Source organism: Olea europaea, chromosome 21 (genome assembly GCF_002742605.1).
Source record: "Olea europaea var. sylvestris chromosome 21, O_europaea_v1, whole genome shotgun sequence".
NCBI classification, from domain to species: Eukaryota; Viridiplantae; Streptophyta; class Magnoliopsida; order Lamiales; family Oleaceae; genus Olea; species Olea europaea.
The window spans coordinates 11,463,305-11,487,793 of record NC_036257.1 but is presented as its reverse complement, the minus strand read 5'-3'; the positions used below and the strand labels follow the sequence as shown (position 1 = coordinate 11,487,793).

Genomic DNA, 24,489 nt, shown 5'->3' with positions numbered 1-24,489 from the left:
ATTGGTCTTCTTGTGCGACCATTCCACCTATTGATTCCTTTTCAGCTAATATATACACTTTCATTGGCCGTCCTTGGATTGGTGACACCAACACTGGTGGACTTGACAAATATGTCTTCAAGCTTTCAAAAGCCTTTTGATGTTCTTCTTTCCAGACGAATTCGTCTTGATTTTCAGCTTTAAAAGTGGCGAAAAGACTTTAGTTCGTCCTGCACAGTTAGAAATAAAGCATCTTAAAAAGTTTAATTGGCTAAGAAATCTTTGCAATTCTTTTTTGTTGCTAGGTGGTTTGGCCTCTAGAATGGCCTTCGCTTTATTTTTATCAAGTTCAATCCCTCTTTTGTGTACAAAGAAACCAAGAAAGTTTCCTGTATTAACACCAAATGCACATTTCAAGAGATTTAACTTTAACCTATATTGTTTCATTCACTCAAATGAACATCTTAATTGTTCGAAATGGTCCTCTTCTTTAATGGATTTGACCACTATATCTTCTACATACACTTCAACAAATTTGCCTATTATGTCATGAAAAATTAAATTCATTGCCCTTTGATAAGTTGCTCTTGAATTTTTCAGGCCGAAATGCATGACTACCCATTCGAAACATCCTAGAGACCCAGGGCATCTAAAGACAGTTTTGTGTATGTCCTCCTCAGCTATATAAATTTGATTGTATCCTGAATACCCATCCATGAAAGAATACATGACGTGTCCGACAGTTGAGTCTACTAAAGAATCTACCATGGGCACTGGATACTCATCTTTGAGTGTGGCTATGTTTAAATTCCTAAAGTCTATGCACACCCTTAGTTTACCATTCTTTTTTAGTACTAACACGATATTGGACAACCATTCGACATACCTGGCTGTTCTAATAAAGTCTGCTTTTAATAATCGCTCTATCTCTTTCTTAATCTCAGGGAGTACATTAGGAGCAAAACGTTTGGGAGGTTGCCTATGAGGTTTAAAATTAGGCTTAGTTGGTAATCTATGTTCCACCAAGTCTCTATCTAATCTAGGCATTTGTTCATATTTCCAAGCAAAACAATCTTTATACTCCTTTAACAAAGCGATTAATTTATCACTAACCTCTTGATTGAGCATCTGGCTGATGAATGTTGGACAATCTTCTCCTTCATTGCCAATATTTACTTTAATCAGAGGGTCTTGTACTTGAGCGTATCCGGGCTTGATGATCCGCATTACTTCATCGTCCAGCTCCCTTGTAAGCACTTCTTCTTCTAAACAATCCACCTTGTTGACTTCTCGGCCAATACTTTGTTCCAATTCGAATACTGCTAATTTGTCTTTCAGCGTTTTCAGGGCTGCCTCTTCTTTCGCCTTGTCATTGCATTCTTTATTGAAAGCCATTAATTTGGCTTTGAAGGCCTGAATATCGGCCATTTGCTCTTGTTGTTTAGAACTCATTCAAGACTCCTTAATTATTCTTTTGCCAATTACTGGCTCTTCTAGGACCATTATATTTGGCGTCATCTGTTTGAACATTTCAGTGAGTATGTCCACTGAAAATGGCTCTTCGCTCTGTGCGACAATTTGAGTTTCTTCCCCATCTTGTACTATCCTGACAGGTCCATAGTTTCCTTCGTACATGAACTTTCCACTGAGTTTGCTTTTGCGACAAAAAGCCTATGATCGGCCTGCACCACCTCTGCTTCACCCTTGTTATTCCAAAAAAATCAGGTATTGATGGAGAGATGAGGGTATACAGCGACTTCCGTGTATCCAATCTCTTCCTAGTAACACATTGTAACTAGTATGACCATCTATTACAAAGAAGACTGTGGTCCTAGTAGTTGTACCTATAGTTATGTCCAATGGCATAACTCCCTTAACTGCAGTTGCTCCTCTATTGAAACTTGTAAGGATGACTTCTGTTGGAATCATATCCCCTTCTGTCTTTGCAAATTTCCTCATCATCCTAGATGGAATGGTGTTTATAGCTACTCCATTATCGACAAGCACTTTTGCCACAGGTATGCCGTTAACTAGAACTTTAACGTACAACGGCCTCAAGTGTTTAGTCAATTTCATGGCTGGCCGTCTAAAAATAACCTTTTCAGCAGCCTCTATTTCTACTTCCTGTTTGTCTTCTGTTGAGTTATCCTTTTGTGATAAGTCAACATACAGCATATCGCACTGAGCCTCTGTCTCCTGAATTTCCTTTTTACTGTTTTCTGATGCTTCCTCTTCAATTACCCAACCTATGGGAGGAGGTATTATTCTTGGAGGCGATCCATACTTTTCAGAATGAGGCACTCTCTTCTTTCTTTTGGGCGTCTCGTACAGCACGTAAAAATCAAAAGAACGCCCAGATGGTTCTCCCAATAAGTCTACTTCACGAACTCCCTCTCGATGTAGTTGTTTCAACAGAGTATTGTGCGATACTCCTCTTCTTCTCCTTTCTGCTTCCAGATCAATTTCCTCTTCAATGTCTGTCATACCATCATCTTTCTCATCATTGTAGGCCTCTCTAGAAGTCTGGCATTCTTCATATTCCAGCACGCATGCTTCTCCTTCGTTATCCTTTCTTTCTTCTTCTTCTTTTTCTTTATTCTTGAACTCATTGGCTAGTAAATAGTTATTAGCCATAACAGGAGGTAACGTACCGAACTGAATAATAAGGGGCTGATCTGGATCTTCTCCATCCTTTCTGTCTCGCTCAAACTTCGATCTCCCAGAAGAAGTTTCTGGCAACTCTTTCATTGATTCATCTGTACCAGTCTCTTCGCTATCTTTGAGAACATTTTGATTGGCTACTTTGAGTAATTTAGGCGCCTTAGGACGTAGCACTCCCTGTTGTTGTCTCATCATTCGTCTATAATTTCGTTGGAAACGTCTTTGTTGGGTTCTAGTCATCTCGTCGAAGGGTATTGCCTTTCCCGCATTATACTGGAACGAATGTCATACATTTGGTCGGCGAGGTTGCGGCCTGAATGTTCTCCCATTATCTACTGGCCTGAACTGCCTCTCAAAAAGCGGTCCCTTGTAGAACGATGTGCCTCGCTCTCTACCAGGCTGAGCATTTGGGAAGAGAGTAGGGCGATGGGGATGCTGCCATATCCCTGGTTTCTCCGTATTCCCACTCACTTCTCTTTTACATCTTGCACACAAGACGTCTTCATCCTTCTTTGGCTACTTCCCTTTAATACGCTCAAAGACACTGGGATGTGGTCCAAGATCTTCTTCTCCATCATCTATAACCAATTTGAATTTTGGTAACTTGTTTTTGAAACCAGACGTCACCATATTCACTCCAAGTGGCTGTGGAAAAGGATTTTCATCCACTGCCATTTTCTTCTTATCATCGAACGTAATTCGTCCTGATTCAATGGCATCCTGTAACACATGGCGAAAAACCAAGCAATTGTTAGTCAAATGTGATCATGCATTATGCCACTTGCAATATTTTTTACCCTTTATTTGTTCAGGGTTTGGCAATTTATGCTTATCGCTCAACTTTATCTGCTTATCCTTATATAATTTATCAAATATAAGGTCAGCTTTGGTTACATCGAATGAGAACGTCCTAACTTTTACATTTTCATCTTTCATAGGCTCATCCTTACCCGATGGCCTAGGCTTAGCCATTATAGGACAAGCATACGTGTCTCCTTTGACTAATTCGGCCAAACATATTTTGGTCTGATCGTATGACTCGTTATTGATGGTATGAACATTAAAATTTGGGTCTCTATAATAAGTCCCCTTGCTAGAATTTTTATCTGCTCTTCTTCTCTTATCAATCGTTCATACCTAATCACGTTCGTGCTCAATTGGAAAAGGTCAGGAAATTCCTTGTCTTGAAATTTCTTTTTTAAATCAAAACTCAAACAACCTTGAGCGATTTTTACAAACTCTTTTTCGGGCAGAGATACAAAACATTTACTTCTTGCTGTCTTGAGCCTTTTGAGGAAACCTTCTGCCCATTCGTTTGGCATTTGACGTAGGTTTGCCAAATTGGCCAAAGTAACTTCAGACTCAGTCTTATAAAACTGAGCGTGGAATAATTGTTCCAATTGTTGCCATGTTTGAATAGAATTCGCTGGCAAATTGATGAACCAGGAGAAAGCTACTCCTGTTAATGAACTAGGGAAAAGTCTCATTTTATGATAATCAGTTACGTCACCACTTTGCAGTGTGAATCGTCCTATGTGTTCTAGAGTAGACACCTCCCCTAAACCGGTAAATAGTGAGCATTCTGGCACTTTATACCCTCTAGGCCATAGATATGCTTGGTCTATCCAATCAGGATATGGCTTTGTGTAGGTCGACCTAATAACAGGACGTACCCCAAAAGTCATCTGGTCCTGTACGATTTCCATAATCTGATTCCTCAACATAACGTTGGAGTCATATGGAATCCTTATAGGTTGGTTGACCGATTGATTTGCTTGAGGCCTGATATATTGGTCCTTGATTAGGAATAAAATTACCATGATTTAGACCATTGTTACTATTAGCCTGAACATTTATTCCCTCATTAATGCGTGGGGTATTCTGCCCGTTATTTAAGACATTATCTCTTACATTTGGATTACCCCCCAAATTAGGCGTACCACTACCATTATTCTGATTTGGTATTATACCATCCCCTTGGTTTGAGGTAGAGGGACCGAAATGTGGTTCTACCCCTTGACTTGGATTTAGGACTGGGGGATTATATCCCACAATTGTCCTAATTTGAAAATGGTTTGCAAGAGGCATAACTGGTTGATAAATTTGGCCTACTAACTTATTCATTATTTCATTCAAAGTATTCAGTTGTTTGGCCATGTTGTCATAATGTGCATTCCCATTCTGCGTAAATCTTTTCATATTATGAATATTTCGAAGATTTACCTGTTCAACGACATCTTGTATGAGTTCTCCAAGTAGTGCACGCATAGTTCGAGGACTCAACTCTGCCATCGATTCGTAACGACTGCTACTGCTCTGATTCTGTCCATCTGTTCGTGGAGAGCTATGCTGCTCCTCATATCGCTCGATCACAGACTGGACTCCTCCCTGACTTGCTGCTTCCTTGTCGGATTTCTGAGGCATATTGTTTCACCTTTTGTATTTTCGACACCAAACACCACTGTCCCACTAGGCGTGCCAAATTGTTTCGTGCGGGTTAGTCGCTAACAATTAAAAAGGGATCAGACGATTGTGTAAGGGACAAACCTCTTGAGACAAAATCCCAAAAAGGGGTGTTTTTATTGGCGATGACTTTACAATTGGAAAATAAAAACAGAATGCCTCCAAGGGGAGCAAGCACACGAATTACTGTAAAAGAAGTGTTTAAATCTAAACTAAAAAATTGAAAGTTACATATTCTCTGTTTGAGAGTGTTGAAAGTGTTTGATTCACGCTCCTTTGCTTTATGTATTTTCTTCCTTTTATACTCCCTGGATGATCTCTTCGTGATTAACCGCTTAAAAACTGCTTGATCGCTCTATAACTGCCCACTTTCCTTGTAGTGGTCAACTTGTCATGAAATTGCAATCTCTAACTGCTACCATTATTTTTGTCGTTCAACCTTCTTCAATTGAATTCCTTGAATCGTAGGACATGGTAGGACTACTCAATAACTGCTTTATTAATTGCACCATAACATCTTATGTTTGCTAAGATGTTGGGCGACTCGAATGTTTGGACGAGAGTAGGGTCACAGCTCTGGGCGACTGCATGGCAATTCATTCGCTCAAATCTTGGGCAACTTGCAACTTGGGCGATGGTATTACCGCGTTCATGGGCTTCCCTTATTTGGGCATTTATCCTGCATTGCCTAATTGATTCGTTCTTTGGGCTATTTGATTTTTGGGAATCTTCCAGTTGAGTTTCATTCCTTGAGCTATTCGATTTGAGCTGAACTTTTTGTGTGTCAACATAAACATTAGCCATTTTGAGTCAGTTATATTTTTACCATTGAACTAAATAGCATTCAGGCTCCTAAACTGGACACGGACAACCCGACAAATTTCTCGTCAGCACACTCAGATTGAAGTGAATATAATTCAACGCTTGACGGAGATTATTCTTTTTGAGTTCAAACAAATATTGTAACAATCGAAGCATTGTCCGCATCTCACCTGCTTCATTGGGATCTCCGAAACATCACTTTGAAATGGACTCGTCTCGGCATTTTTTCTTCTTTTATCAGTTTTTTATCTGCCGTAGTCTAAAGGGGAAGAGGAAGAGCATTACTGACTGATGTCTGTAAGTGTGTGTATATTCTGCCTCCTTTTTATTGTTTCGAATTATGATAGTCGAAATTTATCGTGTATAAGTCCATATTTCTTTATTTTCCAAATTTGATTGCATTCATAAAATCTTTTTATCGTGTTTGGTACTTTAAATGGTTGAAACTAAGGAATATATAGAAGTTCAGTTTGAATTCACTGAATTGCGCTCGCCCGACTACAAATTCTTTGGCTAATTCGTTTTGAGCTACTAACAAGTTTGGCGATGAAGAAAACATGGTGTTCTATAAATAGAAAAAAAGTTAGGTAAGTGAAGGTAACGTGGTTTGAATATAAATTAACAGAAATATGAGTTAGGTGGTTGAGACAATTTGCATGGATGCTTTCATTCATAATTAGCATTACGATCTCACTAAAACACTTCAGAAGACAACGGGTAGGGTGAAACTAATGCCTCAAATAACAAACTACCGTATAAAATTACTACTGCAGTTACTGAGTATGAATAACATTTCTCGTATTTTTTTGAATGCTTCTCTAATGAATTGTCTGAATCAGCAATCACATGTACCTAAGTTTGGCAATTGGGATGGTGATAACATACCATATACTGCTTACTTTGAGAATGCGCGCATAGAAAAAGTTGGTGGAATGAGAATTAACCCTAATGATCCAGAGGAAAATCCGGAAGCCTTCAATCTTGGACAGTTTGGAGATGGAAATACTAGCATTCCTGTCCGCATCAGTCCTGATAAGCCCGTGACAACAAAAAAATTTCATCGAGTACAACAAAAAGGTTCTAGTCACAAGTGTATTGGTTCAGAATCAGGCAGTGATAGAAACATGACTGATAATACATTTGCTCAGCCACACCACCAGAGTGGAAGATCTGGACGTAATAATTCTTCGACTGAGAGCCAAATCTCACCATCACAAAAACAGAGTTATGTTGATGATTTTGTAAGTACATAGTTTCTAAGCTTTCATGACATAAAAACTTAGTAACATAGTCCAAATAAGTGCACAAAATGTACTCATCAAGTAGCTATATCCATAACACTACTTTTTGTTAGTGAGAATAGAATTTTGATCTGACAACGAAAATAATTTCCTTTGACAGTCTCAAAGATCAGTGTCTGTTCCAAAATTTGGGGGTTGGAATGACACGGACCGTAGATCAGGAGAAGGCTTTACTGTCATTTTCAACAAAGTGAAGGAGGAAAAGCATATAGCAGCAGCAAAATTCCCTCCGGCGCCCGTACAAACTGCCAACAGTCATTCAACCAGCCACAAAAAGGCCACGAGCACAAAGGTACAGCTCCTATTTGGCCAGATTCTTCTCTAATTCAGCTTCTTCTTCTTTTTTAAATTCATTTTCGTCCGCACATTTTTCCAATAAAAAATTTTTACATGTAAAATCATAATTTTCCCTACTTTTTAATCATTTTTTTCAAAAATATCACTTTTCACGAAATCTACTTTAAAAAAATCTACATCAAACATGTCCCAAATTTAGTTTGAAATCGTTATCAAACATTCATTTAAGCTCAGTAAATGTTGGGAGTTGAAATTTGAGTCGCACGATAGGCTTTTCCGTAAATCTTTTTTTCTTTCACCAGATAGAATATAATAGTGTAAGTGTTTATAACTTGTATAGGATGTCCAGTTTACAAGTTTGATTTGATATTTTATCTACTTGTCATCCTTTCTGTTGGTGCAGAGATGTTGCTGCCTGTTTTGAAGGGCAAAACACCGATAAAATTTGCTGTACTGCTTCTGGGGACCTATAGCCACAAAATTGGAACTTTCAATGCTCCAAGTGAATTACAAAGGCATTTTGCCATAAATTTTCATTTTTTATGCATATTTTAAGTCTGTAAGAATATATTTAATCCTGCAGCTTTTAAAAAAAGAAATATATTTCAGTATATATCAATCCGGAACTTGTTAGAAGCAAATCATCCACACATACACGTATCCTTTGAATGGTTAGGAAACATTACTCTGGGATCTTGGATATATGCTTAGATTTAACTGAACATGTTATTTAAGGTCACATATTTCCACCTAGAATCTTGTCAAATAGCATTTTTTCTTACTCGAATAATAAACCATGAAGTGGAAAAGAAAGAAAGAAAGAAAGAATATATATATATATATATATATATATATAACAACCTTCTAAAATTGAACTTGAATCAAAAGAAACAACACACCTTCATCTTCAACGAGGCCTGTGTCTCAATATTTATCTCAGATTCATTTACATACACAACCCCAGGTTCCAATTTGAACAAGTTATTGTTATTCAGTAAGTAATAGTACATATACAGGTAGCAAATTAACATTCAATATCACACCATAGTTATCATCAGCCCCTATATAACGTCTATACACATGATAGAAACATGAAAACTAAAATAAATTAGCACAATAAAATACCTGCCCAACTCTGGCTTCTAGGTCTTTGAGACATGTACACGGATGAAACAAGTGAATTCTTCAGCTTTTCATCCTCTAAGCCACCATTCATATACATTTGTAGATTTTGGAGAGAATAAGGTAGTGTTGTGATCCTTCTCTTGATCAAGATCAGGCTCAACTATGTACTTGTGACTTGCAAACCATAGTTACAGAGCAATTCACACATCTATACAGGAATCACGTCACTATTCTGGCTTTCATCACACGTCAAAATAAGGCCTTCCATATAGGTTGGGAGAAGGCAACAGGGCCAACGACAGCCTGTTGAAACAGGTTCTGCAGGTGGAACAATCATGAGTACATTATCATACCGCTGGACGACACCCATGACACTTACTGTACTTCCTTCTTTGATGTAGCTGCAAAAGAAGAAAGCATGAAATCAGCATAACTTCAAGAAGGCCTGAGGAATGGACAATGATCACTCTTAGTTCGACTTTTAGGCCCTCATTTCAGTCCTGAGAAGGGTTTGATATTTTGAAGAAGGCAAAGAAGTTTACAGCGATTCCGATTCTCAAACACTTAAGGTACCGTTTTCTATAGGTAAACAATTCAAATCCATTCACACAAGAACTGAAATTTTATGACTTTGGAGTGTAGATAAGCTGTACTTGTGGTTTCTAGCTTCTTGCCAAGATGGAGTCCAAGAATAATTTCATATTACCAAGTCAGAACATAATTTCCCGCATTACATTGAAAGAACAGGATTCCAGAATTTGGTCAAATTACCAGGATAAGTTATCATTGATAAATTTTTAGGTTTCACAATCCATTGCATAGTTAGAGACACAGAAGTCTAAAGATGTCAAATGCCACTCATTGAAGAAGCAAATACATGTAAAAACATTCCTTGCAGGACCATGATATAGTCAATAGTTTACCCTTCTTTCAGACGCATTTTACGGTCATCACTTGACAGACCTCTGTCAGCAAGCCAGCGTAGAAAATTCGGAGATAAATCTTTGTTATCCTTTGACACATTGACAACTGTAGTTGGCTTCACAAATGGAGCAACCTTAGCTCCATAGCCTGCTTTCACTAGAGCTCTTAAACCAGACTGAAAGTCTGATATATAAAAATCCGCCACATGCTTCTGTTGACAGAACGAAACAATGTAATAAATTAGCACAGTGAACAGTTTATACTTGTAATAATTCAAAACTGGGACACAGGCCTAGCAATAAGTTAATATTAAAATCCAGATAAACATTCCAAAATCTCTCCATCAGTATCATCAAAGCATTTACATCCTAGCATCTTGACGGATAACGCCTTAGGTTGCTGACCTCCAAGGTCCAATACAGGAAACCCACCGGAATGAATGACTAAGCCTATGTTTGGCTCATATTTATAAACACTCATGCCACTTTTTATCCTTATATTTTGATGGAGCCACAAGTACTATCTACTTATCCACCACTCATTTCTATTTTAACTGTTTATAAACACGTGAACATGCTTAAAATTTTGCGAAATGTGGAGGTGCCATGGCAACAATGTTTATCTGCAAAGGATGTAGAATGGGTGCAATGGGACTCCCAAAAGTGCTTTCTGGAGTCTAGTACCATCATCAGCACAACACATGTATATTCAAAGCAATAACATCTAAAAATAGGAACACGTTAACTAAAAATTGAGGTCCTTGAGCGTATGGGGAAAATGGTGCTGCCAATTTTCTGTTCACATTAAAGCTACAGAGGTGTAAATAAAATTTCAATAAGATTCTACAAGTTCAAAAAACTGACCTCTGAATGCCTGCATACCCAGGAGAAGAAAGGGTGTCTCGGTTTTGCTGGTTTTCCACCGCATCCCCTGTATTCATACAATTCTGTGGAAACGAATACACATCTTGGTATCCTCTGGAAAGAAGATTCAAGAGGAATGCTACCACAAGTGACAACCTAAACAGTAAGATTTACGAGCTAATTAGTGGGGGGAAAAATTAATCCAACCAGTGGAAGAATGTCAACGATTTTTAAGAGAGCAGGAAGCTCCAGGGTGGGAGGGGCAAAGAAAAATATAGTATCCAGTAGATTCCAGGAATTTTTAAGCCAAACGCATTAATTATTGGTTTCCGTCCTGTTCATTCTGTCCATTCTGTTACCTTATAGCATTGTTATTTTGAAAGGTATTTTATTGCTTGTTGCATAGGAATACCAGCACTGTGGCCATAGAACTCAGGCAACACTCAAGAGCACCACGTCCTGTATCATAATGGACAACACTTTTACAAAGAACATTCCTGATTTTCTAATAAAAACGTATACATTTTATTCTCTCTGTTCCTACCACGTTCTCCAATTATTATGGAGAGATTTTGGCATGAAATTTTTCATTTTCTTAGACAGTAAAGAATCTCATCCTGCTTAAATCTTAAAATGAACGGAACTTTGAAGTGCACTGAAATATCTTCCATTAAATCCACTTCACTAATTCCTCATTTTGACTGGTTAGAGGACCTCTCTATTTGATGATATGAAGTTAATAACATCCAATGAGATGTTTGTGAGACGTATAAACACATTTTAACCTTGTCCAATGGGGGCTTGAGTCACAAGCAGATGCAAAGAAGAAGAGATTCACGTACAAGCCAAGAATCTATCTACTAAACAAAATCAATAATCTCATCTCTTAGATACCTTTTTTGCATGTAGCAAGACTTAATCGCATGATAACCAAATTAATACAATAGTGTTGTGCAAATATTTCTCCATAACATTATGCAGCATTAACAGAGTCAGTGCACGTGCTGAGGTCACGTCAATTTGAAATTTTTTACTATTTTCTCTAAATAACATATGACCAAGGAAATGTATTTCTGGTTATACGCTAGCAACAAAGCCAGATCTCCTCAGTGTGTAATGTTGTCATCACATAACTCATGTGTAGGATCAAGATGGGAAAGCTTTAGAACAACTGACATCACAAGATATATGCATTAACAGTAACAACATCTGGAGACTGGAATAGAACTCATAAAGCTCATGTGTACCAGTCAACCAGTGAATATGGCATACTCATTCAGTATCCTAATTATTCACTATTTTCATTTTTTATAATGGAAACTGCTTAAGTGAAAATTACATTAAAAAAATGTATATAACAAAAGAATTGAGTGACCTGGTGTATAATAATGACTCGCTTCCAACAAATAACAGAAGAATAGCCCAAATTCAACTAGTTCACAAGCCTGAAGAAAAATTCTGCTTAACACGTAAGCTTTCAAACAAATCTTGAACATAATTGGCTTTAAACCTCAATCTTTAATCACAAGTAATGAAGGATTAGTTCTAGATACCAGCATTATCTTTTTCACATATAATTTCTGCATTAAATTTTTGTATATTTAAAATGTCTATTATCTAATATACTTGCAATGGTCAAAATGTTCCCTAAGAAATAATTCTGTAGACTATTTGATGGGAATCCCAGTGCAGATATTATTTAATTTAATTTACAAAGTGGAGACTTATTTTAGAAAACATAATTAAGGTTTAATTAATAGATTTTCTAGTATTTTCCTACCTAAATTAGACTAGTTAGGCTTATTGATTGTAATAGTTAACCTTTGACATTGTGTAAATTGATTTTTTTTCCCTCTAAATTCTCTCTCTTCTTCTCTTTCTCAATCTCGTTCTTATTCGATTGTGTTCTATGTCACTACTATAAATAGCTTAACAGTTAAACATCGCACATAGAATAACACTAAAATATTAGAAAACTAACATCACCAACCACAATTATATAACATTGGCTATTGAACCAAATAAAAATTTAACAAGCTCGAGGTATGAGATTGGTAAATTACCCCAGTGACCTTGACGTACTGTCCATCAGCGGCTCCTCGCAGCTCGACATCTGGATACTTCTTTAGAAAACTTAGAACCCCCCTCTTTCTGGAAGCATAATTCCATATTAAAACCACCACCGCAGGAACTAAAACTGCCACCACTGCCACCAAAATCACCGGCTTCTTCACCGCTGCCATAAGGAACGCCCCCACCACCAAGCCCATAACTACCACCACCAAGAACACCCACATTGCCACCCTCGAAACCTTGAAACCTAATTTCACATCCTCCCCCAAGTTCGTTACCGCCGAGCCGTATTGAGCTTTACTAAACGAGATATGCCCGGCGGACGGACTGTCGAGCTTACCGGAGCGGCGGTTGGAGCTGGATGACCCCAATGGGCCGGAGGTAATGAGACCCGTGGGCTGAATAGGCGTAATGGGCCCTGAGAACGAGGAGGAAGAAGACTTCTTGTTAACTAGAACAGAGTTTGGGCCGGATCTAACAGATCCACTATTCTGCTGAGAAGATGAAGAGTGCCGGGAAGGAACTTTAGGCGGAGCCGGAGGGTGATCACCACTTGATATATCTATGCCGTACATTTTTCCTAGCTCGCCAGATTTCTTAACGTCGCCGCCAGTGTACGGTACGGCGCGTGAAGCCACTGTCGGTTGGCGTTCCTTAAACAGCTGCTCCGGTCGACCCGAGACGTAGAGTCCATTGCTTAGCTGGTGTGACCCGGTTCGAACGTTCATTTTAGTGTGAGAAACTTACTGAACTGAGTTTGGAGAAAGAAAAAGGATCTTGAATAATGCTCGTTGAACAGAAGCATTGACAAGCGATGGATGATGGCTGACAGTGATTGGATATTGATTTTTTTTTAAAGCATTTAATTATTTGTTGACACGTGTTCATCATTGAGTCTAGGACTAGACAAATCTCAATTGGACCAAACGAGACCCAAATCAAATCGAGTTATTATTCTTAAGTTGAATATCTGAACAAGTATCTAAATTGAGAATCGACGAATTCGATTCGGTTTTCAATCTATATCAAAAATCGAAAAACTGAATAAGAATCAAATATTCCTAATTTTTTAATTTATTTATTTTAAATAAGTCAAATTATTTTTTAAAATAAATTTGCTAACTAGTTAATTAAGTTTAAATTCAAAAATATGATTTTCATATTTCTAATTTTCAGTCGAAGTCCAACTTAATTAAATTGATCTAAATTTTATCCAAATTTATCATTCTACTGTAGAGCCTTTTTATTGTTATGGAGAAATTAAATTAAAACTCGACAACGCTTTTTTTATTATTATTATGAACTCGCTATCTTCTTTTTTCTATAATTTTAACAGTCAAATCTATGAAAAACTCAGTAAAGAGAGATACAAAAGACATATAAAATTGGAGTACGTTATTTTGTAAGAGTTAAGATTAAACATGTTATTTATTGAATTAATGTAATTTTGTAAATATTAAAAAAATTAATTATAGTATAAAACATAGGAATCAAATGGAACCGAATCAAAATGAATCAAAATCGAACAGTTTCATAATTAAATTTAAACTCAACAGTTCCACTTTTTAAATACTCGAAAATTTTGGGTCCAATTCGATTCTAATGAAAATCGAATCGAATCGAATTATACCCAACCCTAATTGAGCTTATCATTGTAACAAGTTTGATCTTTTAGTGCGAGCGAGTCTAGGTGGAAGAAGTTGATAGTGAAATGACAAGAAAAGACTAGGAGTAAATGACGTTTGTGACCTTTTCTTTGTATTGGAGTACCGTATGCCTTGTTTGACAATCTTTAAAAAATTTAATTGTTTGCCACAATATAATTATTCATCAAACATTCACACAATAAAATATTTAACATACAAATCAATAAAATTTCTTTACTTTTTAGCTACACATTTTCTGAAAATGCTATTCAAAACTATTTAATTTTTCAAATAAAGGAAGTCAAACATGTCCTATGCTCTGTGACTTGCTGTGGATTTGCACCATATTAGTTTTAGGTTGTTGGTTCGTGACGCCAGCAATTTTATTTTATATTCATAGTTGGATTAAACTCCTGTTTGTTTTTCGTTATTTACTCATTAAAATAAAAAATATGATCGTTATTCATCAAATCAAGCCACCATATTTGAAAATCTATCTCTTATATTGGACCCGTAATAACTATATTTTTTATTCTCATTCTTATATTAATGTGGCTCAAACATGGTTTAAGCTTTGTACATTTAAATTCATACATCTTGTTTGATCCTTCTATATGTCAAAAATCTAACCATTATTTAAAAAATAAATTATTATAAAATTAATGTTTAAATATTTGTCTACTCACTGAAATTCAAACTAAATCTAAAGAACGATGTACATATAGTATGATTATTTTCAATTTGCCCTCGATTGTTTATAGAATAGCCAAATTGCTTGTCCTGACATTACTTTTTACAAATTACCCCTCTTCTACTTAAAATTAGGTGGACACGATACGGTTTAATCAAAGAGATCCAAATCAAGTGTACTAATAGATATCTTAAAAATAGAACTATTAATTCCATCTCTATGGAATTATTACTTTTTGCTCACCCTTACTTAAAATTTTGTGTTTCTTTTTTTTTTTTTTTTAATATGAATTAAGAACGGAATTTCTTAATTTTTAGAACTCGAAAGGAAGGCATCAGTTAGTTTATAGTATGCTTGCCTTAATCGTGATTTGATATTGTTCTCTACCCTAATTTAAATAAATGGCATGGAACAAAGTAGTCCCTGTTTAATGATCATTATTTGGGAAAATAATATTTTGAATAGTAACTTTTAGAAAAATATATGTTTAAAAAGTATGAAAAAATTTTGAATTTATGTGCAGAATATTTTATTGTATGAATGTATGATTAAAAGCAAGTATATAGAAAAAAGAGTTTTTCAGGGTCCCGTGATATTAGTAGAGGTGCGCGTAAATTGGTTCAAATACTCACGGTCATAAAAAAAAATAATAATAATAATAATAATAATAATATATATATATATATATACACACACACACGTAAATAATATACACGTAAATAAAAAACTTTTCATTCTTTTTTCAACCAGACATTTTTCAAAAAAATACTATTACAATCATTAAAATTTGACAAGAATGAGGGCTAAGTCTCTCGTTTGAGCCTCATTTTATTTTTTAAATAGATTTAAAAAAATAATTTTCTTTTAAAAATGCGTAGTTAAAAAGTAAAAAAAAAAATTACATGTGAAATTATTTCTTAAAAAATATATATAATTAAAAATGACTTCGAAAAAATTAAGTTTTAGACAAAATAGGGCTAGAGCTAAAGTTTCAAAATAAAGATGGCAAACCGACTTGCTAGAATTGACGAGGAGTGAATTTTCTGCCTTGTTTGGTGGGTTCATGGATTAAAATCAGATTTTCAGTAAATTTTAATAAATGTTGATGAAATTTATAATTGAAAAGTTATAAATGAAATAAAATGTGCGATTAAATTTATTTGTTGACTTTGATTTAAATTAAATTTTTATTTTTATTTTCTATATACAGGGACAGACTAAAATGACTAATCTATCCTCGTAATTCAATCTTTTCTCTGTCATTCTTTTGGATTTACAGTGATTTTGTGTCGGTCATGGTATGGGTCAGGTCCCATAATTGGATACAGATTGTGGCCAGAAAACCCTCATGTGAATAAAAACACCAATAGAGTTGCATGTATAGAAATCATTTGCACAGAATTCTGCCACAACACACAACATGGGGCAGGTGTGTGGTTTTTTGGCATTATTTTATCACCCACATGGAGCCTACCATGTGAGTAATCTAATGGACTTCTTTAGCCTTCTTTCTGTACAAAGGGCTTGAGTGTAAAAACACAATTATATTGAAGGTTGGTGGTTAGAATGAAAACTTGTTGCAAATAATGGGTGTGGGGACTTCAATTTTAAGCATTCTTAGAATTTTCCTTTTTCTTTTTAGTATTATTAAGTGACATTCAATTTATCTACCAAATATATCATAAATGACATTTTTCATATGTTTTCATAGGCTTAAAGGTTTAAGCAATAGATAATGTTACTTGTACATCAAGTAGTATTCACCCGCATATCTATCCTCCTCACACGAAAGGGGGTACACTTTGAATAAATCATATTTTATATGAAGCAGGTCTCCCTACATGTGAGGGAGATGGGCACCCCGATGTACATGTAACATGACTCGTAAGTTAGCCCCCATTTTGTGGACATGAAAATTAGTGAAATAGTATTTTTTTTCGAAAAATGAGTAGTTTATAAAAAAGGAAAAGTTTTCGATCTACATGTAATATTATTTTATAGAAGATTGTGTGGTTAAAAATATGAGAAAGAAATATGAAATGTAATGGAATGAAAATTAACGGAGGCCAAACGGGCGCCAATTATAGTTATGGCTTTCAAATCTTACGTCTAAGAAAGGTGGGGGGTCCTCTGCTTTTGTAAGCTAAATGGATTAGAGCATCGCATTAACTTTCCAAATGTTGTATTATATTATACAATGAATCGCCACTCACAGTTCTAAGACCACTTTGCGTAATACTTTTAATAATTAAGAAAACTTATTTTTTATTTAAAATTCAATGGAAAATATGTCGTAAAATGAAATAATATTCCGAAGTAACAATCATGATATACAATTAACACTGAACTTTTTATAAGAAAAATCTTGTTACATATACTTAAATTTCAAGCAATATTTGAATTTATTTGTTTTTTTTTATTTTATTACGATTAAGTGATATTCAATTTATCCTATCAAACATATCATAAATGACATTTTTCATAAATTTTTTTTAGAGATTTTAAGGTTTAAGTTATGAATAATGCTACTTGTTCATAAGGTGTTACAGAAAATTTTACAGATATATAAGGTATCAAGAAGAAATTGGAGGAGATATTTTTTGTGCTATATGTAAATAGTTTATGTACACATGATGTTGTAACATATAGTTGGGTTAGAATTTCTTTAACCAAATAATTAAAAAAAAAATCTCATTATCTTTTTAACGCTTCATCTATATGAAAATCATTATATAACTCCATTATGTACAAGTATTATTATTCTTTTTTTTTTATTTGGTTGAAAAAATTTTGACCAAATCATATCTTATTACATCATGAGTATATACACCAATCTGTAAGTAGTGGTGTACAAATAAGACAATCATTAAGTTATTATTGCTTTTCGCCCCCAGGGCACATCTACAAGTGGTAAAAGGGGAGGGTGGAGAAATCCAGCTTTACTTGAGGCTACCACGTTAAGAGTTCGAATCCTGAAATATGGATTTGGCTCTTGGGTAAGTGTAAGTATACAAGCAGCCTTCCATCCTGTACCCTTGAAGGCACAACCTGTGATTTACCTCCCTCACGATACTTCAGAGGAGGGGCAGTGAGGGACCCTTAAGGTTGGAGTTCAACCTTTATTATTGTTTTTCGCTTTCAAATCGTACGTTTAAGAAAGGTGGGGGTTCTTTTGCGTTGTTAAGCTAAATATAAAAGAGCGTTATATTTGGTCGGTCATGTGCATGACTTTCCAAATGTAGTATTATAATACAATGAATCACCACTTATAGTTGTAGGACCACTTCGCATAATATATTTAATAATTAAGAACTTATTTTTTTCTTAATTTTCAATAGAAATTATGTCGTAAAATGAAACTTATTATGAGAAATCAAGATGTACAACTCATTGCCGCCTCATTTTCTATGCCATAATACTGAATTAAAATGTGAAAATTTTGTCCATTCATTATACGAATCAATGCATATGCAGATTATAAAAATTGGCTATCTGTCGCTCGCTCACTCATTATAAAATATAACAACATTGTGCTTGTGATCAATATTAATGTTACAAGACATTAGAAAATTTTAAACATAATTTATCAGGACTTGAATAGGTAAGCTATGAGAAAAAATAATAATAGCCATATAAAAGAGAAATAGATGCATTGATTATTAGGTCTATACTATTAGTCCCTTATTGATTGTGATAATTTCGACATAGATGGTGCCTTGCTTTTTGTTGATGCCATGGCACCGGGGTATGGAATTTTGCCCTTTTGGCCAGGTGATGAGATGTTATTGTATTGGTGTGTATGTGATTGGCACATTTGGCCAAGTTATGTGCAAGGAATTTGTGCATTCGATAGGAATAGAAAATTATGCAATGTGAGATTTACTTGATGACATCATTCGCATGCACAGAATTTCTTGGCAGCATGTGCGGGATTGCCAATGAGTGAGCGGAATTTCTCGACGCCAAGCAGAAGATGCAGAATTTCTCGACAACATGCGCGGAATTGTTATGAATAAAACTTTTATGGGAGTTTAAATGTATCGCCTTTACATTTAAAAATTATAAAATTGTTCAAATCTGACTGTTTAATTACTAATTACATCAACCAATCATTTTCTTCTCTCGTCTCAATATTAGCATGCCGTTCAAACTTTCGCTATCCCATTTAGCCAAGAAAGGCCTTCTTCCTAAGGACTTTACTAATGTTTTCATTTATTCTTATTGCCCTTATGTGGAAAATGATTAGTACTGTCACACACTTAATCAAGAGGGAGAAAGAAAAGGAAAATAGTTATTTTTGTGTAATTTTAAAGTATATTTCCTAATGATATTCATATCAATTTTTTTTATTGCAAAATTGCCGTTGCAGTGATTTTTTATTTTTATTTTTTCAATTTCATATGATATCAGATTTTTTTCCCATTTTTTTTGCAGTTATTCTTGTTTTTAGTTTGATTTTAAAATAATATATATTTTTGTAGTTTTGTCGGCACACATTAGATGGAATTGTATTGGACCAAAAATCTGTCCAAAAAGTTTGGTGTGTATGTTGTAGGCACCTTTGGCCATGTTATGCGCAGAGTTTGCGTGATGTGCGAGGAATTTGTGCATTCGATAGGAATAGAAAATTATGCAGTGTGTGATTTACTTGATGACATTGTTCGTATGCACAGGATTTCTTGGCAGCATATGTGGGGTTGCCAATGAGTGAGCAAAATCTCTCGACAACATGCGTAGAGTTGTTATGAATAAAACTTTTTACGAAAGTTTATATTTATATGTATTACGGTCACATTTAAAAATTTATAATATTGTTCAAATCCGACCGTTTAATTACTAATTACATCAACCAATTATTTTCTTCTCTCATCTCAATTAGTGCTGGACAAAACTCTCGAACCGAACCGATCGAACCGAACCTGACAGTTCTTCTCAAGTTAAATACCCGAACGGGTATTTGAATTAAAAACCGACGGGTATGGTTCGTTCTCGGTTCTAGGCCAAGACCCGAAGAACCGAATTTTCGTAATTTTTTTAATTAATTTATTTTAACTAAGTAAAATTATTTTATTTTTTCTAAATAAATTTGTTAACTAGTTAATTTAGTCCAAACCACAAAATATGATTTTCCTATTTCTAATTTTCAGTTCAAAATCAACTTAATCAAATTGATCTCAATTTTATCCAAATCTGTTATTCTATTGTAGTGTCGTTTCTACCGAAAAAAATCGAATTAAAGCTTTATAACATCTCTCTTAATTATTTTGAGCTCGCTATCTTTCTCTTTCTATGATTTTAATAATCAAATTTATGAAGAATTCAGCAAAGAGAGACGTGAAACACATAAGATTGAACGTTATTTTGTAAGAGCTAATATTGAACATATCATTAATTAAATTAACATAACTTTGTATATATTAAAAAATTTAATTATAATACGGAATCGAATCGGACCGAATCGAGCCGAATGGAACCGAACCCGAATGGTTCTATAATTAAATTTGGACCCGATTGTTCCATTTACTAAATACCTGAAAATTTCAGGTCAGTTCGATTCTCACTAGAACCGAACCAAATCGAACCGGACCATGTCTAGCCCTAATCTCAATATTAGCATGCCGTTCAAACTTTTGCTATCCCATTATGCTACATAGAAGTTTAGCCAAGAAAGGCCTTCTGAAAGAAGTAAGCTAAGCTTTCTCGTTCTGAGACCTTTTTTAGATCTGGGAAAACTTAACACTGGACTGGACCCGAGAGAACCGACTAGCAAGCCGTCTGATGATGTTCTGAATCATGTTTTCATTTATTCTTCTTATTTTGTAGTTATTGCACTTATGTGGAAAATGATTAGTACTGTCACACACTTAACCCAGAGGGAGAAAAAAAAAGGAAAATAGTTATTTTCTTGTAATTTTAAAGTATAACTCCTAATGATATTCATATCACTTTTTTCTTTTTCTTCTTTTTTCATTGCAAAATTGCCGTTGCAGTGATTTTTTTTTTTCAATATATGATATCAGATTTATTTATTTATTTATTTATTTTTACATCTTATTTTTATGTTGGATCTATTTTTTTTTATTTTTTTTCACTTTTTTACAGTTATTCTTGTTTTTAGTTTGATTTTAAAAGAATATATATTTTTGTCAGCACACATGAGATAGAATTGTATTGGACCAAAAATCTTTCCAAGTTTGGTACACTTGATCAGATCTAGACTTCCTTATCTAGTAGAACAGCCCAATCAGGTTTATTGACAAAGACATCACAAAACCAACTTGCACCCCACGGACTAGCAATTGCATTAATAACACATTTTACAATATTTTCCTAGAATGTTAAAAAATGGAGAGATAAAAGCGTTAAGACACATTTTGAATCGTACAATTTTTATCTCGTATGGTTCGACAAGAAAACATAAGAGAATTAGATCATTCAAAAGGGAAAATAAAGTTGGTTTGTCCGAAAATTTCGACATCTCAATTGACTGACCTTCACATTGCGCTTGGATCCCTGTGAATTAAAAATGCTGACCCCCCCCATATGTGTGTATTCGATCATCCCCTATGTCACCCCTTGTGTTCGTGTAGTAAAACTCTCAAAAAGAAAGTGATAACCCACCTCAGGAAGTACAATATATGTTGAAAGGCCTAATATTATACTCGAATTAAACTACACTTACACATTCTTAACACTATTTCCCTTGACAACTAACAGTATATTTGTGTAACTTCCTCATTCTCGTATAATTTTCCCTTCTTTGTTCTTTATATTGTGTCAAAGCACTCTCAATAAATAAAATCCTCACCGTTCGTTTGTAAGAAATTATTTCAAGAAAAATTGATTTTTTTTTTTTGGAAAAATGTATGGTTAAAAATGGGAAAAATTATGAGATAACGTCCAAAATTATTTTATTTGGAGAATGTGCGGTTGAAAATGAATTTGATGAAAAATAATTTTCCAATAAATTGTGTCCAAGAAACGCTTAATTCATTAAAACTAGTAAAAAGTGTCTAATTAAACCAAATTAGGAAATTCCTGGTGCCAAATTAGGAAAGTGCATTTGCTTCATTACATAACTTTATCCATGGAATCAATCTGCCACTTGTCTTCATCACAAAATGGCTACCTGTTAAAACTTTATAAAACAAATCAACATTTTCAGATTTTATTGATGACTTAATTACTTGTCTTCTATAAAGCGCTTAACTTTATAATTAAGCTATGTCCTCTTAATCAAGTAAGCATTGAATGATGCATAAGAAAACTGAAGAGTTGGATTCCCTTGGAAAAGAATACTTTTGAAACAACAATTCACGGGACATCTCTGAAATTATCTTCTTCTGCCCTTTACCTGATCATGTTATGAAAAAAGCTAATTCAACAAAGATGAGAAGTTCTTGAATATGGAGCTGTCATCTGGTTAATACATGAAATCCCAGCAGCTCTTTTCTGTATTTTTCTGTAGAACCAATGTTCCTAAACCAGTTCATGCACTTTCTAAAATCAAATCACACGTTCAGAAGGAAAGTTTCTTTTGATTCTGTGTTTTGACCCTTCTTTCTTTGTCAATTCTACGTACTAGAGAAAGATTTGTTTATATATTCAATGGCTACCTCGTGTTTCAATCCGTTTCGGCTGCGCAGGTCGAAGAGCAAATCTTTATCAATTCCTTCTACTTCAAGAACGCAGTTAAGCAATGATGCAGATAATATGGAGAGGAAGAGATATGACAGTTTGGAATCTTGGTCAATGATATTGGATTCTGAGAATTTTGAGACTTGGGAAGCATCTGAAGATCAAGAGGAATGGACGGCTGATCTTTCTCAGTTATTTATAGGCAATAGGTTTGCTTCTGGTGCACATAGTAGAATTTACAGAGGAATTTATAAGCAGAGAGCAGTTGCTGTAAAAATGGTGAGAATTCCAACTCATAATGAAGAAACTAGAACTTTACTTGAACAACAATTCAAGTCGGAAGTTGCCCTTCTTTCGCGTCTTTATCATCCCAATATAGTGCAGGTTAGATTTCCTTATATCTTTGTGAACAATGAAAATCATACAATTTAGATAAACTAGTCATTCTGGAACAACACACAAAATTTCAACTTCTTTTATACTTAATCCTGTCAATTCCAACCCGCCAAACATGTCTTTATAGTAATTCAGACTTTGTCTTGATGCACTTCTGACAATAATAGTATTTCAAGAACTAGTCAATACCATTACCAGCAAATGATTTTGACAAAATTAATTTAGCTTGCAGCTGTGTAGAAACTTCTTACGGTTACCTATTTTTTGTGTGCAGTTTATTGCTGCTCGTAAAAAGCCTCCTGTATACTGTATCATTACTGAATACATGTCACAGGGGACTCTAAGGATGTATCTCAACAAAAAAGAGCCATACTCACTTTCAACCGAGACAATTCTTAGGTTAGCCCTCGATATATCACGAGGAATGGAGTATCTTCATTCACAAGGGGTGATACACAGAGACCTCAAATCAAACAACTTGCTATTAAACGACGAGATGAGGGTTAAGGTTGCAGATTTTGGCACGTCTTGTCTAGAAACTCAATGCAGGGAAGCCAAAGGAAACATGGGAACTTACCGTTGGATGGCACCAGAGATGATCAAGGAGAAACTTTATACTCGGAAAGTTGACGTGTATAGTTTTGGGATCGTCCTATGGGAGCTCACGACAGCCTTGCTTCCTTTTCAAGGAATGACTCCTGTGCAAGCTGGTTTTGCTGTGGCCGAGAAGGTTAGATTTATGACTGCTACTTAACTTTTAAACGAAATGGTTGAGCATAATCATATCTGACTCATTTTTTATTCTTCTTTCTTTTTCCATTTTGTAGAATGAGCGACCGCCATTGGCAACAAGTTGTCAACCTGCGCTCGCACACCTTATCAAGCACTGCTGGGCAGCAAACCCGTCTAAGCGTCCTGATTTCAGTGACATTGTATCTGCTCTGGAAAAGTACGATGAGTGTGTAAAAGAGGGTCTCCCACTTACTCTTCACTCAGGGTTAGCAAGTCGAAACACCATTCTTGAATGCTTAAAAGGCTGTGTATCCATGAATTCATCTATACCTGTACATACCTGACTCTTTGGACAGGCATTCACATTTGTATCTCCCTGTTAATTTGGCTTTTACCAAAGTTGATAGATTGGTTTGTACTTTTTGACTTTATAATCAGCATCAATAGCTGTTGAATGGTGGCAGGGCCGGTCCTGTAATCATGGGGTTCGAGACGAACTCCATAAATTGGCCCCCAAAATCAACGTAAATCAAGATCCAACGATGTACTATACAACCAATTGTTAACTTAAAATTTAATGTAAAAGACATTTACAAAACATCTCAATTATGGGAGGATTCTTTTATATTAATTAGTGGGTTTTACCATAAAAAAAAAAAGTTGGGGCCTGAGGCAGCGGCTTGTTGAGCCTATGCTCAGGTCCGGCTCTAAATGGTGGTGGGGATGAACCTTATGATCCTGCTTGATAGTACTAGTATTGAACAACACCACAACGGATAAAATTTAATATCTCTTTCATCGTTAATACTGTTTAGCATCCATTCATATCTAATGATGCTCAAAATTTATAAATAGTCTGTTCAAATGCTCTCAATGTA

General features: G+C 35.1%; 3 protein-coding genes across 4 annotated transcripts; 2 read left to right on the top strand and 1 right to left on the bottom strand.

Moving 5' to 3' along the window:
• Nucleotides 1–6,128: 6,128 nt before the first annotated feature.
• Nucleotides 6,129–8,142, top strand: LOC111370649 (RPM1-interacting protein 4-like). 2 transcript variants are annotated; one of them, XM_022992468.1, is made up of 4 exons: nt 6,129–6,222; nt 6,765–7,166; nt 7,327–7,518; nt 7,927–8,142. In XM_022992468.1, the coding sequence occupies exons 1-4, from the start codon at nt 6,217–6,219 to the stop codon at nt 7,945–7,947; spliced, it is 621 nt and encodes a 206-aa protein (XP_022848236.1). In that variant the 5' UTR covers nt 6,129–6,216; the 3' UTR covers nt 7,948–8,142. The 2 variants fall into 2 exon arrangements, with proteins under 2 accessions (XP_022848236.1, XP_022848235.1); XM_022992467.1 differs by having other exon boundaries at nt 6,140–6,228.
• Nucleotides 8,143–8,423: 281 nt separating this feature from the next.
• On the bottom strand, nt 8,424–13,315 carry LOC111370648 (uncharacterized membrane protein At1g16860-like). Its single transcript, XM_022992466.1, has 4 exons — nt 12,499–13,315; nt 10,436–10,591; nt 9,572–9,783; nt 8,424–9,049 (listed from the first exon to the last, which is right to left on the bottom strand). Exons 1-4 carry the CDS (start codon nt 13,234–13,236, stop codon nt 8,857–8,859), a joined length of 1,299 nt encoding a protein of 432 aa, XP_022848234.1. The 5' UTR covers nt 13,237–13,315; the 3' UTR covers nt 8,424–8,856.
• Nucleotides 13,316–22,158: 8,843 nt separating this feature from the next.
• On the top strand, nt 22,159–24,155 carry LOC111370647 (serine/threonine-protein kinase HT1-like). Its single transcript, XM_022992465.1, has 3 exons — nt 22,159–22,867; nt 23,154–23,609; nt 23,707–24,155. The coding sequence occupies exons 1-3, from the start codon at nt 22,454–22,456 to the stop codon at nt 23,953–23,955; spliced, it is 1,119 nt and encodes a 372-aa protein (XP_022848233.1). The 5' UTR covers nt 22,159–22,453; the 3' UTR covers nt 23,956–24,155.
• Nucleotides 24,156–24,489: the final 334 nt, after the last annotated feature.